Below are 17444 nucleotides of genomic sequence, written 5' to 3'. Positions count from 1 at the left end.
AAAATTTTGTCTAGGAAATTATTTGTTCTAATTTATGCAAAATTTATTCATAAATCACAAAAAAAATGTTTTTTCTTCTTCATTTGTTGATCAATTTCAATTTTGTTTGCTTTATATGATAGCCCGAGGTGGTGATACAAAATTTCAACACAGAATTTTGTAACTCATTAAATATGCTAATTTATTCTTATATTTTCAAAACTAAAAAAAATACTTATTTATTTGTTGATTGATTTTGATTATTTTTGTTCAATCTGAGAGCTACATGAGGTTCACCAAGGTTCTACACAGAGTTTAGAAATTTTTACTAGAACATGTTTTATGCTTAATTTATATGAAATTTATTCATAGATCACAAAAAATGCTTCTATGTCATTTCTTCATCAATTTCAATTCTATATCCTCAATTTATGTCATCAATATAATTCACTACAGTGTCAACTGGGCTAAAATTAAATATGTGTTAAATTCTGTTGCGAAATGCCGGATGAGCTCCACATCATTGATGTGCTAGTTTTTGGTTGTATTGTATAAAATCTTGGTTATTTTGTTTTTCCCCCACTTGTGTATTGAAATAAGTTACAGCAATGATGATCTTGCACAATAGATGTGGAGTCAATTGTCTTTTATATTTTGACACAGAACATGTTAAAAGCTGTAATTTCATATACGATTCAAAAGAAAAATTGAGGAGATAACATAGTCCAGTCTCTTGTTGCATACATTATAAACTTTTTTTTCACAGAATGATTCAGAACTTCAAATTGCTCAAATTTGTAATTTTCCTCTCTGATCTGATTTGAAGTGTTTTGTTTGTTTAATTCTTCTCTTTTTATTCAATTTTTTTTCTTTTAAATCTGGGGGTGTTTCACAAAGATTTCAGTATGACTAAGAGTTGCATTTAAATGCTTTATAAATGGCATGACCACATTGGTCAGATCATGCCTAGAGGATGTGCACTTCTGCATATTTTTCAATAAGATTACGCATTGCATATCAGGTACAGGTCACCATTTAAGTCATACTTAAATATTTGTGATGCACCCCCCCACCCCTGAGGACCCTTATGACACATGATCGTGTTGATGCCTGTAAAGAATGGTTTGTTTGAATTTATATACCATGATAAAGTAACTAGACAATGAATGCTCCATTGGGATTGCTGGATGTGTACTGCAAAGTAAGGTTAGATATAGCCATACAATGACCTGGACGGTTAGAACCAAACATGAGTAGTCACATTGGGCAATCCGTAAAATCTTTAAAATCAAGGGTTATTGTTATCATATACAGTGCGTATCAAAAAAAAGTTTACACTTAGAAAAAATCCTGTAAAATTATACATGTGTAATATCCTGAAGATTTTTCCACATTTTAACATTGGTACAGATCCATTTAAGCAAATGACGATATCTGTCAAAAAATATTTCCGCTTGAGTGAGCACCACTTACTTTTGAAAAGTTATTGATAAATGATTTGCGCAGAACTTTGAAATAGTTATGCGAATAAAAGTAGACCTTAATCATGAAGAACACATGAAATTTAGCTAGTAAAATTGATTTGAAGATATCGTTTACCTTTTTTAACTTGTTTCCTTGCCCAAAACACTTCGAAGAGTGCGTTGCGCCCCATCACACTCCCCCACACACCGAGGCCATCGTGACGATATTTGTTTTACACTGAGCTGTGATTTACATGAAATGGCTTAGGCTTGATTTTCGTTTGGTTACTCATTGTCAAGCTTGGGAAAAGTGTGAAGAACAATTAGTAAATGAAAAATGACATGTAAACCAACTTTAAATGATAAAACTTAGTGAAAAATGCTGGTGATGTCTGATATAAACTTTTGTTCAGATTCAGTTATGTCCTTAGATCCAGCTGGCACAAAAAGGGTAAAGGTTAAGTGTTGAAATTTCAATTTGGGTGGCAAAATTGTTACAAAATGCTTAAATGTATCCATTTTATTTCAATTGACTAAAAGTGCGAGGGAAATGTTTGAGAAATGTTTCGCAGGGTAAGTTTGATTATGCCCTTTCCCCTTGACACAGCGTGAAAATGAGCATTTCTGCGCAGATTTCTGCGAGCTTTACAAAAATGGACAGTACTCACTCAAGTGTAACATTCTGTCAAAACTTTTATGTTCATTGGATAGATGGGACCCAAACCCCAAAATATATGTGAAAAGATTACCCACATGTTGTATATTTTTTAATTCCCAGGGCTTTTTCAAAGTGTAAACTTTTTTTGATACGCACTGTAGTTAGTCCTGATGCATTGTATGGGTGAACCGAACTTTCAAAACTTATGAAAACACGGCTGGAATCGACCGTGGTTAGAATTTCGGTTCCATGGCATTTGCTCCGGCGACAATTGCTCCGCTGCAAATTCCACACATTAATGGAATGACCAACTTCAACCCTGGTTTTAACACTATACCATATCTCCAACATAACCTTAAAGTTGAATTAAGAAGACGATTCCAAATATTGAGATATTTACATTAATAGCAACCTTACAACCCCCCAAACACTAATAGGTGATTCGACCCCCCATTTTCTTTTTTCAAAATAGTGAATTTGAACGATTTATCCCTACCCATTTTCCCTGAGTTCGCTCCTGCAATGCCTACCGAGACGGGTGTTCTTTGAGTGTGACGTCACCGGGGGGTATTCGGTCCCGGTGTAGTAAACAAGGCAGTGGCGTTTTGTGTACTATGCACGTACTCCTTCATATGGAATAACTGCAGTTGAAGTTGTATCTGCGAGCCATAGAACTTGCAAAGAGGAAATGATTAAAATATTTGTGGCCGTACTATTATTCCAAATATGTGAATTCCCTCAGAATGATACCATAGACCCTAAAGGAATAATTTCAAGGTGAATAATATGAAATTTGATCGAGATCTTCTCACCAGTCGATAACGTAGCAGACGTGTTATTATGACATATTTATCCGCGTGTGACGCGGCTCTTGCAAAAAAACACAGTTGGTTGCGGAATTGCTTTGTGCCGACCGGCCGCCCGCTCCTGCGCAGCTAGCTGTCGAGCTACCGTACCGTTCTTGTTGTCTTCAACCATAGAGATGTATACTAATTACTATATATCTTTCTGTCTTCAACTCACTTCCGAATTGCGTTTGTATGTGTGACGGTGACCCCTAGCGTAAGTAAATATAGAAAACAACTCAGAAGGCCGAGAAAGAATACTATACGTTTGGTTCAAGATTGTTCTGTGGAATGAGCTATGAGTGGAAATGATCCAGAGGATATAAAAGTGGAGTCAAAGACAAAAGAAAAGAAGAAAAAACGCCAGGGGATCGCTGCACGGCCATGAACTAAGTCGACATACCAGACCATAACAGTACACTCAATGCCTGGGTGTTGTGTGTACTAGTATTATGCGTTCAGCGCGCCCTGAGCTAGCCGCCGGAATTACTTTCCAGCTACTCACTTGATTGAACATCGTGATAAAATAAATGAGAAATAGTGAAAATATCATTCAATAACTCACTGTTTGCTATCTTACATCATGATTGAAGAGTTCATGGTGGTTATTCATACTGTTTTTTATACAGGGAAAGTAAAGATTTGTACATATCAGTCCTATTTGTTTGATTTGAGTTGCTTTGAAAAAAAAATGTAAAATATCTTTCTCTCTCTGCATAGCATTTCTGTATGACATTCAGGCACCTCTTATACTAAATTCCCCCCGGTGACGTCACACTCCGAGTGACTTTTCTGTACACTCGTCTCTCGGGCTCTGACAGGTGGCTAATTTCATAGACTTTCAAAGCAAAATATCGAGAAGGCAGAGGATTATTGTGACATGCTATGTGTTTGAACAACTTATATATACTATATATTGTATGTAGAACCTATATTTATGGAAACTCACCCCCTTCTTAATTCAACTTTAAGCCTAACATAAAATCCTATTGCAACTCTAACCCTATATCTTAGACGGAATAAAGCCCGGAGCAAATGTCGTGTCACCAAAATTTCAAACACAGATAAGCACACCCTCACACACACACACACACACATCCAGTGTATATATATATATATATATATATATACTGTACATGTATATACATTGATTTTATACTAGAGGAAGATCCATTGATTGACAAAATGCTTTATTTTCTTAATTACTCATTTTCTATTGGAATCATTCAGCACAATTTTTTTTTTCATTGTGTGTATATGTGACCAGCCACCCCAAAACCAACAATAACGTGCCAGGGAAGGTTCTCTGTAAATAAGCTAAAACAATGATTTTGGTCCCCCAAAGAGTCAAAATTAGAAAATGTTCTCCTCTGAAAGAGTAACTCTTCTTCTTCATGCTATCAAAATTTGAAGCTGTGAAATAAGTTAAAAGATGGCATACAGTATTTTTAACACTAGTTTTTCTGGGGCCTGTCTTACCAATGTAAGAGTTGCGATTGATCCGATCAATCACAACTATGGACAGCCAGCATCGTCAACATTTAAATGTAAAATTTGTTGAAAATATTTTCTAGATATATGATGTATATTCATACATTCATCGTTCTCTTGAAGATTCACTGTGATTCTCTCTGTTTATTAAGCAGATTGTGCAAATTTTCTGTAGAAAAAATTATGGTATGGATGGATTTCCCTACAGTTGAGTTTGATCAATCGTAACTATTCGTTAGACCCTGGACTTTGGAAGTTTCACTGAGATGGCACAGTGTGCACATCTCATGCTTGAGTGAACCTCAAGCTTCAAACTTGATATACTCTTTAGTTTTTTATTATGCTCTCACTGAATTTCTTCTGCATTCAATTAAGTACTTTTGTTGGTCACTGTTAGTGTTGATCAATTTTGCCAAAAGCTTAGGTAGCGCTTTTTTCAAGCTCAATAAAACCTCTCAAAATTCATTTTTGGCAGTTAATTGTTGGTTTGGGGATGCCGGGCAGGTCACATACATGTATGTGCTAATGCTGGGATGATGATTTTTTTGTTATATTGGAATCGTTACCAAAACAAGCCATTTTTATTGCAGTGATGAAATATATGAGCTAAGGACCAAAAGCAATTATTATGACTATCATGACCATTATAATTGTTATTATTCCTATTTTAATTTATCAATCTGGCTTGCCTGTTTCTAATGAGTAAGATTTAATCTGGTATGTAAATTATTCTTAATATCCCCCCCAAAAAAAAAAATATCCAAAAGAACAAAGATTCTTTTTATTCTTTGGATGTTACAGAGTAAAAGGCTATGTCACTATAGGGTAAGAGACAGACTAGTCTGCCATAAAGTAATTTTCCATCCTGTTTGAAATAATATTGACAGGGCCTATGACAGATATTCATTTGATGTGATACCAGTCCTTGGAGATGTCATCGCTGGTGACTGGAAATCATACCAGTACTTAGTAGAGAGCATTAGACAGTTTCCTAAACAGGTAATTCATTGGTTTTAGATTTGTCAAAAGATGTCTGATTGATTGATGGATGGGTGGGTGGGTGGGTGGATGGATGGAAGGATGGATGGATGGAAGGAAGGTTATATGGAAGGCAGATGGATTGATTGATGGGTGATGGATAGACCCTGGGATGGATGGATGGATAGAGGAATGATGGATAGATGGATGGATAGATAGATGGTTGGTGCATGGGTGGATGGATAGATAGTTGGATGAATAGATAGATGCATGTATGAATATATTCTCTGTTAAGTATAGTGACTAGACAGTAAGACATGGTAATATTTCATAAAAACAATAATTGGTGGAATATTGTAGCAGACTCCTAAAATATGAAACCTCTTGTGATTATAATTTCCATATATAAATGCAAATGATTGTTTACATCAAGGTGGTGGAAAAGGTAGAACATATTCATATTCTTAATTTTCTTCTCTTCTTTGCTCTCTTTCAGAAAGAGTTTTCTGCGATGATTGAGGATGCCGGTTTCAGCCTTGTAAGACATGAAAACCTATCTCTTGGGATTGCTGCAATACACTCAGGATTCAAATTATAGGACACCATCAGAAGAAGTCTTGACATTGGTTGATTGGTAAATGCAAGGGATTGTAAGGACATTCTATCATCTTCCTGATGATGGACAAGACTGAATCGTTGGATTTGATCTTTGAAACTGTCAATTCCTTTGTAAATCCAAAAGATTGTAAAGACATTGTATCATCTTCCTGACTTACTCACCTTTGATGACTGATGAACTAGCCTGAATTGTTGGATTGAATCTTTGAATGCATCAAAGACCGAAGAAGACTTTGTATCAATTTCTTGATAAATCCAAGAGATTGTAAAGACATTCCAACATCTTCCTGACGTGACTTCATCACCGTTCATGAGTGATGAACTAGCATGAACTGCTCCTGGAAAACCTTTAAGATCACATACAGTATACGGTAGCACAGGAGTACATGTAGGCACGCAACCTGATAACTCGACTCTATGGGAATTTTTCCTTGAAGCGAGAGTTGTTTTTCAGTGAAAGCAAGAGGGAATAGGTGTTTCAGATGGGAAGTGATTTGGGAGTTATCTGATATATTCAGAATGATGACCGACATTCAAATGGCAGGAAGGAAGGAATAAATATATCAAAGATAACATGGAATAATATTGAGAAGAATAATACGGTGATAAAAGGTTCCCATATTTGTTGTCACAATATTTTGCAGTTGAAACTACTTTTCTTTCTTTCATTTCTCTCCAGAGGTACTAATCAAAGCTATCATGAAGAGTATCTTAATAAATGATTATTAATTTTACATTCACTCACATCATCATCCAGAGACATGGTGTCTTTGGACAGTATTTTCGTCTTAGTAATCTCAAATCTTGATTGAATTGGAAAGTTGTCCGAGTCCACTACAACTTGAAAGTAATATTCAAGACTTTTCAAATGTACAATCTGGTCCTTTGGGTTTATTCCAAAACTGCAATTCTTATCAACATTTGTGACCGTCTTTTCTATTCTGACAAGTAAGATTTCTTTGATTAACACTATGTTTTTATTTAGAATTCTGTTGTATTTTGCTTTAAAGTTTGATACTTTGATCGAATTGAAAAAACTTAGAAATTGATGCTATATTATAGTTGATTCCTTTCCAAGGAGGAACCCCTTTTCTTAGCCCCCCCCCCCCTCCCCCGGCAAAAAAAAAACATCTGTTTTCATTTCTCTCTCTATCTCTCTCTACCATATCCCCCCCTCTATCATTTTCCTCCTTCCTGCTCTACCCCCTTTTCTTTCTCTCTCTCTCTCTCTCTTCCTCTCCCCCCCCCCTCTATCTCTCTTTTCAACCCTTGCCATACCCACCCTCAGTTGTTTTTCAACTCCTAAACTAACAAAGCTAAAAGATAAAAGACTCATACAATAACGATCATGAACTTTATTATCTATCACCTCAAAGAATTAAACTTATGATTCTGACTATGGAAACAATGTCTACATGTAGTGTGCCAAGTTTAGTAACAGTTGTGCTCAAAAGCTAGTGAACCCCACCACAAAATACACTTCTTCATGCTGAATGTTGAATGTAGACAACTAGCAAGCCCAGAGAAACACACTTTATTTAATGCAATATTTTATCACCTGATTTCACAATAAAATATCTAAAACATGGCAGAACTTGAACACATTAAATATGTTTATTTTCTGGTGGGATATACTAACTTTTAGCACCACAGTATGTGTTATTAAAAGAAAGGGAGAAGTGAATTAGAGAGAGAGGGCAGAAAAAAGATAACTAGGAATACTTGGCAACTATGAATGTACAGTAAACAACACAAAATGCATGTTTAACTTTATTTTGAGTAATCACAATTTTCATGTGCATAACTAATTATTTCTAGAAAATGATCAAAGCATTTTAAAGATAAATGCAGTACTCTAAAACACTCATTTTGGGTTCCATATAAAGCAGCAATAGAATCCATACACCTCTGCAGTATTGTTATAACTAAAATGAAGCATCGCAAACAACATGGCAAACAGAAATTACGAATCCTTAGAGTTCAATAACAATATGTACAGTGCGTCCCACAAAAAAACAAAACCGAGATTTAGCAATGATTTATCATAACTTAATCATGAATACAATAGACAAATGGCCTATCATTGTAAAGCTTAGTCTCCTCTTTCATCTGGTACAACATAGAATATTTGCATTCATGCATTGGTGAGTGAAAACAATTTCAAGAAAGGATACCAAAAGGTCATTTGGCAGGGGGTATCTGAATTTCAAAAAGAAAAACACATGCTTAAAAGGTTCGATATCTGCTCTTTATTTTGATGCCTCAGTCACAGGAAATGGTCAAGAAATAACAAACTTCTGTTCCTTCAAAACAATGCTTGTAATGCAATAATTTCATAAAACAAACATGTTTTCACCACTTTCCCACCGAAGCTATCGCATGATTAACAAAAGACTTTCTGCATGGCTGATCGTTATCAAAATGTAGTGTTGAGTAAGTCTAAAAGCTAGCCTATAAACCTCATTTTATGAAATTATTGAAATTCAAGCCTTATTTCAAAGAAACAGAACTTTTTTATTTCTTGACCATTTTATTTATTGAGGTATCAAATTAAAGAGCAGATATTGAACATTTTTAAAATGTGATTTTCTTTTTGAATCCCAGATACCCCACGCCAAGTGACTTTTTGGTATCCTTTCTTCCAATTGCTTTTACTCACTCATACGTGAATGGCAAATCTTCTATGTTATATCAGTTGAAAGAGTGGACTCTGAGCTTTACAATGATAGGCCATTTGTCCATTGTATTTGTGATTAAGTTATGATAAATCATCGCTAAATCTTGGTTTTGTTTTTTTGTGGGATGCACTGTATATATACATTTAAATCTTGCATTCTCTTTTCATGTTAGTATAAGGTTTCATTTTGATGTACATGTATTATATTCAAGTAATGCTATTTGGCAGAAACATGGGATGTATGAAAGTAGAGACAAGAGAGAGTTATCTACTAAAGATGATGAATTAATTTGGTCTTTTCAACATGTCAAGATTCTGCAGTGTTCATGTATATCAAAGGATACAGGTAAACAATGTACGGATAATAAATCAAAGCTCAATTAATCCTTCATCTTTCAACTATTTTAAGGCTCAGGCTGATGATAACATGAATTGAATGGACTCAAATTGAGCAAGCAAATCACTGAACATTTTCTTCAACCTGATGAAAACTAAGGAAGTTGACAGAAGCTGATATAATTATTTCATTGCTTATAAGAGTTTAAACTATGTCTTTATCTCCCAAAACAAGTTACCTCGATCACCAATGTGGTTCTTATACATCACATTTGATCATTGATCATTCATTTTTGTTATTTCTACGAGCAGAATCAAAAAAATTAATCTTGTAAATTTTCATAATAAAAAAGGTATGGTGGCATTGTCAGCTCACTTCATATTCATATTCATGATGACATTCATAACTGTTTCACCAGTAGAATGCATAATGCAACACGTGAAAATCCATAATTTTGTCATTTAATTTCGGGTTTTTGAGGAAATCCTATTTTACATAAATAGGTGTACTCTTTTACTTCAGATCATATATTTTTTCAGTCTGCATGGAGAACTCATAGTCCTTTAAACGCATGTCTGATAACTCTTTTCAGGCAACCACAAGATTAAATATTTGCTTTAATATGAGAATATTATGTTACAAGTCAATTGAACACATGATCTATATCCTTTTTTTTTTCTTTTTTTTTCATTGTACACCTCTTCTTCTACCTGTACAAACCGACTACAAACAAGAAAATAAACATTATACAAACGATGTGTTTCTTGCACATCACATTCGTTCAGTAATCAATCATAATTATTTTAAATATTCTACAGACAGAACCTAAAATGATAATTATAATTGTTCATAATAAAATACAAAAAAGTATAAAGTGATAGTAAACTCACTCAAACCATATTCATGAACTGTTTCACAAATATAGGAATACAATGCATAATGAAAATTTTGAAAAGCCATAACTTTGTTATTTCATTTCTGATTTTGACAAAATTATATTGTTTTACATAATGTACATACTATTTTAAGTATGGAGAATGCATAGTCCACATGTGTAACTCTATGCAGGCAACTGCAAGATCAAATATTTGTTTTTTAATGTGAGTATAACTGCTACAAGTAAATTGAATACATGATACAATTTCTTCTTTTTCTTTGTACATCTTTTCTCCGACAAGTACAAATCGATAGAAATGATCTACTGAAATGTACAAAATACAAATATATACAAACTGTCTGAATGATATAAGCATAAAACCCCTGAAAAACGACGAGGAGCAAGATACGCCTGCGTAACACAAACTAGATAACAAAATACAAAATATAAGAAGGACTAAGAGAAGGAGAGGTGGAATTGAGTAACTCCGGTAGAGCATGGTTAGAGAAACATGTGTTGTGAATATTTTGCTCGAAAAACTGCCGCTGCTGCTCCATAATATTGGCGTCAAATGATTATCTCTCATGGTCCTGGAAAGCGCGGGGGGGGGTGCCGAGGATGCTGAAGCACCCCCAATATTTTCCTTGGGGGTGCTGCGTGTATTATTCTCCATAGGCAGCAGCCCCTGGAATTCCGGAAGGTGTGACAAAATGGAGAAATGTAATCATTTTGTAAAGAAACTTTTTTTTTTCGCTTGCCAAATTTACATCAGCACCCCCAGTAAAAAAAATCGTTCCCAGGGCCCTGCCCTATCCTTTTTTTAAATTATTATTATCAATTTCACGGTTACCGATCCATATCACATATTGTGCTCATTCGCGATCGAACTAACAAACGATTTTCCTCATTTTTCAATATTGTATTTTTATTCATCAGTGTATCAATCGGCTGATGCCTGTTCCTTTTTCTCAGTTTGATACAAATCAGAATTTATATACAATACAATACACGCTCCTCTTAATGTACATTTGCTGAGACGCAGGACGTGTTCTTATCAACATATATAGTGTTCGTTTTATAGGTCCTAAAAAGGGAACAATTTATCTAAAGACATCAGAAATGCACCATCTTTGAATTACTTTAAGCCAGTATTTTACCTTCATTCACATGGCCCTGGGAAGCGTGATCCTGGGGGTGGATCTCCATTTTGTAGTGAAAACCCTTTTATTTTGTTTATTTTTTATTTTATTTTTGCTTTTCAAAATTACTTCAGCACCCCAGTTAAAAAGTCGTTCCCATGGCCCTGTTATCTCTATTCAGAATTGTTGTAAATCATCCATTAATTTTCATATTTTCATAAATGTTTCTTTATATTCTAAGCAATCCTGTTTAACCATACTGTACATGGATATCTGAAATGTCACCGTTGATCATTAAAGGGTTCTTCAATCTTTTACATTAACTTGTGTTTGCATTTGAAATTGATATATTGGCATGAATGTAGCACAATGCAATTTTATCAATTAAGAATTCATTTATTGTATTTTTATTGATTCATTTCATTTATTACATTTTCCACAAATCAGTCAGATAAATTCAATTTGATCAGGACTGGATAAGAAAATACCGAGATATCTGAAAACAGATTGTTTTTTAATAATGTCTTGGACTACTTTTAACCATTATGTCAAAGTTTATATCCACATTCTATTCACTTCTGATGAGCTTAATTGACAGCATCGTAAAATAAAGACACAGCGAAAGTGCCGGTTACTGATAATTTCGGATCTTTTCTAGGAAAGTTGAAGAACTTTATGAAGAAATTTATGTCATCTAGAAAGTCAATTTTTAACGCTGTATACAATGTTATTATACGACGTATTTCTTGTGGTTTCATCCACAATTTTTATGTGATCATAATATAGAGGTTATCTGGAGTGCAGAAGGCGATCTCTCCTGATCGGTACTGCTGGACATAATACCAAAGTCTCTCAGGCTTCTCAATCTTGTACTCATTAACGAGGTTCCGAACGTGCTTCAGCTCGTCAGTGTACTCATCAATGCTCACCAAACCTTTATTGTGCTTCACCGTGGCTATCAGGATTGTATTGCTTTGAGACACTGCAGCGTATAGGTATGTTTTACTTGGTTTGGTTAATGTATGCTTTATATCACCTTCTTTGTCTATCAATCGTACAGTATTATATGAACTTATGATTAGTGAATCATTGTAAGAAGTGATTTGCCAAGGCACATATCCGTGGCATGGTATCTCCTTGATTGCCATCCCACCTGCTGATGAGAACACCAGGATCTTCTTGGGTTTCCTGTAGCTAACATAGATCAGATCATCACTATCAACAGTGATGTTAGAAAACCCGCCTTCATCGTTATTCAGAGTCTCAAACATCACATCCAACTTCATGAACTCTGGTGTGTACAGTGCTACAGTGTTTGACTTATCAATAACAACACACCGACCATCAGAGAAGAAACCTAATGCACGAATCTCAACATCCTTGAGGACTGTCTGCATGAGATGACCATCAGCAGAGAAGATATTCACGGCATCATCCTTACATCCTACAGCCATCCTACCATCTGGTGTGTTTACAATGGCATTCATGCTATCTTTAGTAGGCAAAGTAATGCTCTTTACAACTACATTAACAATTTTACCAAGACCTAGCTCGTCCTTTTCAACATTTCTCTCAAAAATTGAACTTTTTGCATTCCTGCATGTTTTATTCGGCTGCTCGTCATCAGGATTTTCCTGATTTAAGGCCTCTTGTAGGTCTTCACATAAAGTGTCATACACAGCCAAAGTGTCCATGTCTACTGGTGCATTTCTCCTATTGGTTACCATTTCAGTGATGGTCGTCAACTGACTGATGCGCTGTCGAGCTGATTTCTTCATTTCTTCTAGGGCTTCCCCTACTCTTTCAGTCTTTCCCTTGACTTCACCAAGTAGGATTTCCCTCTTCTCTGTCAACTGCCGAACTGCTTCATCATATGCTTTGTTGATGTCATCCGTGCAATGCTTCATAGCATCATCCACACACTTCTGCTCTTCATCGATGAGATCGATGTAATTCTGAAAGCAAGATTGTTTCTTCTCCACCTTGGATTTAAGCTCGTCGATGGTCTTCGTGTGATTACTTTCATAAGCAGCTGACTCGATGACCTGGTGTCCTTGGTATGTATGTTCCATAACAACACACCTGAAGCATGTGAATCTCTTACAATTAGAACAGAAACATTCTTCATCTTCTTTCGGATGTTTCCTGCATTTCCGGTATCTACGTATTGACACCTTTCCTGATGAGATCTCACTCATGGCTATGATCTCATGACCGACAAAGTTTTTCCACTGAGAGTGCATATTGTGGCAAGTAATACATAGATAGTTGCCACAGTCTTGGCAGTAGACAACAGCTTTGGGCTTATCCTCGGAATCACAATTCGTGCAAATTTGCTGTTGGTTTTTCACGTCCTCTATAAGATTCCTTAAAGCTAGGCTTGCCGGTAGTTTGCTGACATCTAGATTTGGTACCTGGGTATCATCTCTGCAGACCGGGCATCGGATCATCTGATCATCAGCACGGGATTCCAAGAGCTTTTCCAGACAGACCTTGCAGTAGGTGTGTGAACAAGACAGGATCTTGGGATCAGTGAAGGTAGTCAGACAAACAGGACACTCCAGACTCTGAGCAATCGTGTCTTTTAATTCTTCAGCCATGACCTTAAATCTACATAATCACAAAACAAAATAAAAACAACGAATTCATAAGAAGGGAAAAGAATGTTTTTCTTTCGTCTCTGGAGCGTGCCTCTATAGAAGAAGGAATTTGCTGCCACTCCCCCCCCCCCCACCACCATTAAAAACACAGACACACACGATTTGGAAATAAACAAAAGAAGGGTTTGGCAGCATTTATTTCTAGATTTATTCATAATGATAATAATAACATATGATCATGATAAGAAGATGAATGAATTTGTATTATTATATGAATGTATATATGTATAAAATTTAAACTATTATATATATATATATATATATGTGTGTGTGTGTGTGTGTGAGGGTGAGGGTGTATGTGTGTGTGTGTATAAGGGTACAACATAATTCCTTCATTAAAAAAAAATTCCGGGATATACGTTCTTACATTTAAATGAATTTCCACCTTCTGACCACTGAAATTTGTCTTTTCAGATATAAAATTCCGTTGATATGAATATAAAGTAAGCGGAAAAATCAAAATGTTATCAAAATATGATAAAATCATATAAATCTACCACATTAAGCCTAAATTCATCGATTGAAAGCAAGCATGACATCACTATTTTGAGCTCACAATTAAGGAACAAAAAATTATAATTATCAAAAAATTATAATTATCATAATCTGTATATCAATGTGTCATAAGTAAGGTAATTTTTATCATTCATAATAATTCATTCATTTGGTTTTGTTTTTCTAAAAAAAAAACATAATTCCACAGTGTGGAGTAGGCTGCTTATCACATCTTTGTTATTTCATCCATAATTTTAAAATACCTTTTCCAGCTTTCCTATTCATCTCTAGCTTTTATGGTATTTTCAGTTTCTGTTTGTCTGAATGGCTTTTATCTTTTCAAATGAAAATATACATGATTTTTCAGCCCTACCCCTTCGTAAGAAATATATAAGCGAGTAAATGGTAGTGAATTTTACCTGATTGCTAAGAAAGCATGAATGCTTGTATATGCATTTTCATCTTAAGAATTATTAACATTTCTCAATGTGACAAAGATGACCTATCTATACACATACCTAGCATTTTCAGTCCAAAGTAAATTATGATTCCATGTCGGATATGGGAGACATCCCAAAAATGATTTGACTTTCATCAATGTGAAATGAGAACACAATATACACAAGTTCTTTCTTACTAGACTAGACTGAAAAGGGTTAATTCACTCACCTTTCCCCCTATGCAGACTGCCCCTATGTACAAAATGATATCGTTTTTTTTATAGTATAAATATGCACCGAATTATGAATAGAAGCTGGGTTCTCTGTGCGTAGGCCTATTTAGTAAACTGATCATAATAATACCATTATCATTGTGTACGAACGGTTCGTTAATCTATTCTTAGCGACTGGGAATTCCCACCGACCTTTGACATTTTCAATAGTTATAATAATACAGTAATAATGCTGTTCTTGTACGGCGCATATCAAAATGTCTTTTTATGTCTTTTATGCTGCATAGGCGAAGCAAGCAGGAAATGGATACAGATTCCCCAACCCCCGTATACAAACTTGTATTCAATTGCAAGGAGGAGGGTGTCGGAGTTGTACTTTTATACTTCCTTTGCAAACTTACATTGATTTTAAGTGCCATCGACTTGAAGAGATGGCGACATTTTATGTTGCCATGTCGACATAACGTTATTATATTAAAATGGCGAGATACATTATCTGGTGTCGATCCATGTTTCGGATGCTTCGGATAAAACATAGGATGATGAAATCGGAGATAGGCATAATGCATGTGATAAAAGCATGTAAATATTTAGTATTAGTAAAATCACAATAAAGTAGGGAATTATTTGGATACGGTAGATTATTACTAAATTGATTCATAAATGAATGAGGGGGTGTTGGGACAGCATTGCTACATCACTTGTATAATGTTGTTTATCTCAATCAATGATTCATGCTAACTGTAATCAATACATTGGATCATTTTTATAAAATTAGCTTATAATTCTTGATCAATTATCACTTCAAATATAAGAGGGTTTACAACAGTTACCCATTCCATCTTATGCTTATGTTACATTTATTTATTTATGTATTTATTTATTTATTCATCCTATCTATCTATTCATTCATTCATTTATTCATGTCTTATTGCAAACGATAAAAATGTAAGGAGAAGGTACAATTTTTGTGATTTTCTTTTAAGAATAAATCTGCAGAGGAAACCCGAGGTAACTAAACCATGTGCATAATGTTTCAAGTTTTGGTCAAATTATTTGCCATAACTTGACTTTTCTAGGTAACGGCGGTAGTCACTATTTTCATGCTTTTTCTAAATAAAAACTAGTCTAAATGGCACAAATTTTCCAGTGAAATATATGGTCTTAATACAAAATGTAAAACCTCCAAACAATAAATGTAAAGTATAATTTATACTGAGTAATGCTGAAATGTTACAAACTTGTTCTAACCCCTAAACAGTACATAGGATAGACGAATGTTGTCCAATTGATTATTCAAAAAGTCCACTAGGAGTTCCATTCCACTTAATTTTTTTTTCACTTCCGGGTTGACAAAAAGTTAATGTATTATAATTATCTCGTAAGGGAATTTCCTCTCCACTATTTCATCTTGCTAATTACTAACGAATTCTCAATGTGCGCCAATTATGCCTACACTTAACAAAATACAAGAATAGTTCAATTTACTCACCTTTGTCTATATCTGTTAATTCCAGAAGTTGATTTCGTTCTATATAAAGGCAAGATTATTGGTCTCAGTCCTCCGCCATGTCCACACACAGTTATGCATATCACAATTATGATCTATGATCGTGAACGAATTTTACGTTTTACTATGCTGTCTGTTCAAGTGACGGGGAATTTCCACCGACCTTTGCTATATCAAATAGTTCTTTGACATCAATATCAAAATAATGAACGTGACGATGGTGGTGTTCTGTCCTATTAGTATACCTATGATCACATGACTCTAGACCTTATTGTTTGTTTTTTCATATCGGCTTGTGACTTAATGTATAGAAAAGGAGATTTGAAAAAAAATAAACACGAGAAATATAATGAAACAAATCAAATCTTTATCGTGTGATAGCATTTCATCAACATTTCATGTCTGACAGGCTGTCACATCTGACAACTTGTCAGATCTAACAACTTTCCACGATTTTGATTGGCTGACAATAAAAAGCACTGATACTAGGGTAATATTGTAGGATAAAAACAGCGGTATGAAATGCTCCCCTGGGATGGATCCAGGATTGAACATGAGTAAGGGAAGGGCAGTGGTGATATAAGCTAAACAAAACAAAGGGGGATGAACGGTCTTTTTTTTGGGGGGGAGGCAAATCTCGAAGGGGCACAATTTAGTGACAATGTTAGAATCTCGGCGAGGGCAAGGACTAAAATGGACTATAAATGTCGCGATTTTAAAGTACTATGATAAAAATTTCTTGGGAATTAAACGGTATAGTTGGAATTGAATGTGCAGGAATGTAATAATATCTGAAAACTATTTATTCATGTACTTTCAATGCGAGCGATCGAATGCTTCAGTATTTATGAAGGTTTTCGCACTGATGTAAAGATGAGGGACTCTTGCCCCCCCCCCCTTTCACAACCTAAGAAAAAAAAGAGAAAAGGAAAACGATAAGGGTGAAATGTGATATTATTTTCTGAATATTATGTCAAAATCTATCACAAATGTCGAAATTACTATTTTGCAATACGCTATATCGAGCCCCCTCAAAAATTTTGG

At 34.9% G+C, this 17444-nt stretch overlaps 1 protein-coding gene and 1 long non-coding RNA gene across 2 annotated transcripts; one reads left to right on the top strand and one right to left on the bottom strand.

Annotated features, from left to right (window-relative positions):
* Nucleotides 1-5323: 5323 nt before the first annotated feature.
* On the top strand, nt 5324-11385 carry LOC135158519 (uncharacterized). Its single transcript, XR_010297296.1, has 2 exons — nt 5324-5435; nt 5911-11385. It is a non-coding gene; the product is annotated as an uncharacterized LOC135158519 (long non-coding RNA).
* On the bottom strand, nt 9735-16653 carry LOC135158503 (protein PML-like). Its single transcript, XM_064115446.1, has 2 exons — nt 16383-16653; nt 9735-13672 (listed from the first exon to the last, which is right to left on the bottom strand). Exon 2 carries the CDS (start codon nt 13660-13662, stop codon nt 11830-11832), a length of 1833 nt encoding a protein of 610 aa, XP_063971516.1. The 5' UTR covers nt 13663-13672; nt 16383-16653; the 3' UTR covers nt 9735-11829.
* Between the last annotated feature and the right edge of the window lie 791 nt (nt 16654-17444).

Source organism: Lytechinus pictus, chromosome 2 (assembly GCF_037042905.1).
Source record: "Lytechinus pictus isolate F3 Inbred chromosome 2, Lp3.0, whole genome shotgun sequence".
NCBI lineage: Eukaryota > Metazoa > Echinodermata > Echinoidea > Temnopleuroida > Toxopneustidae > Lytechinus > Lytechinus pictus.
This window is presented reverse-complemented; position numbering and strand designations above follow the sequence as displayed.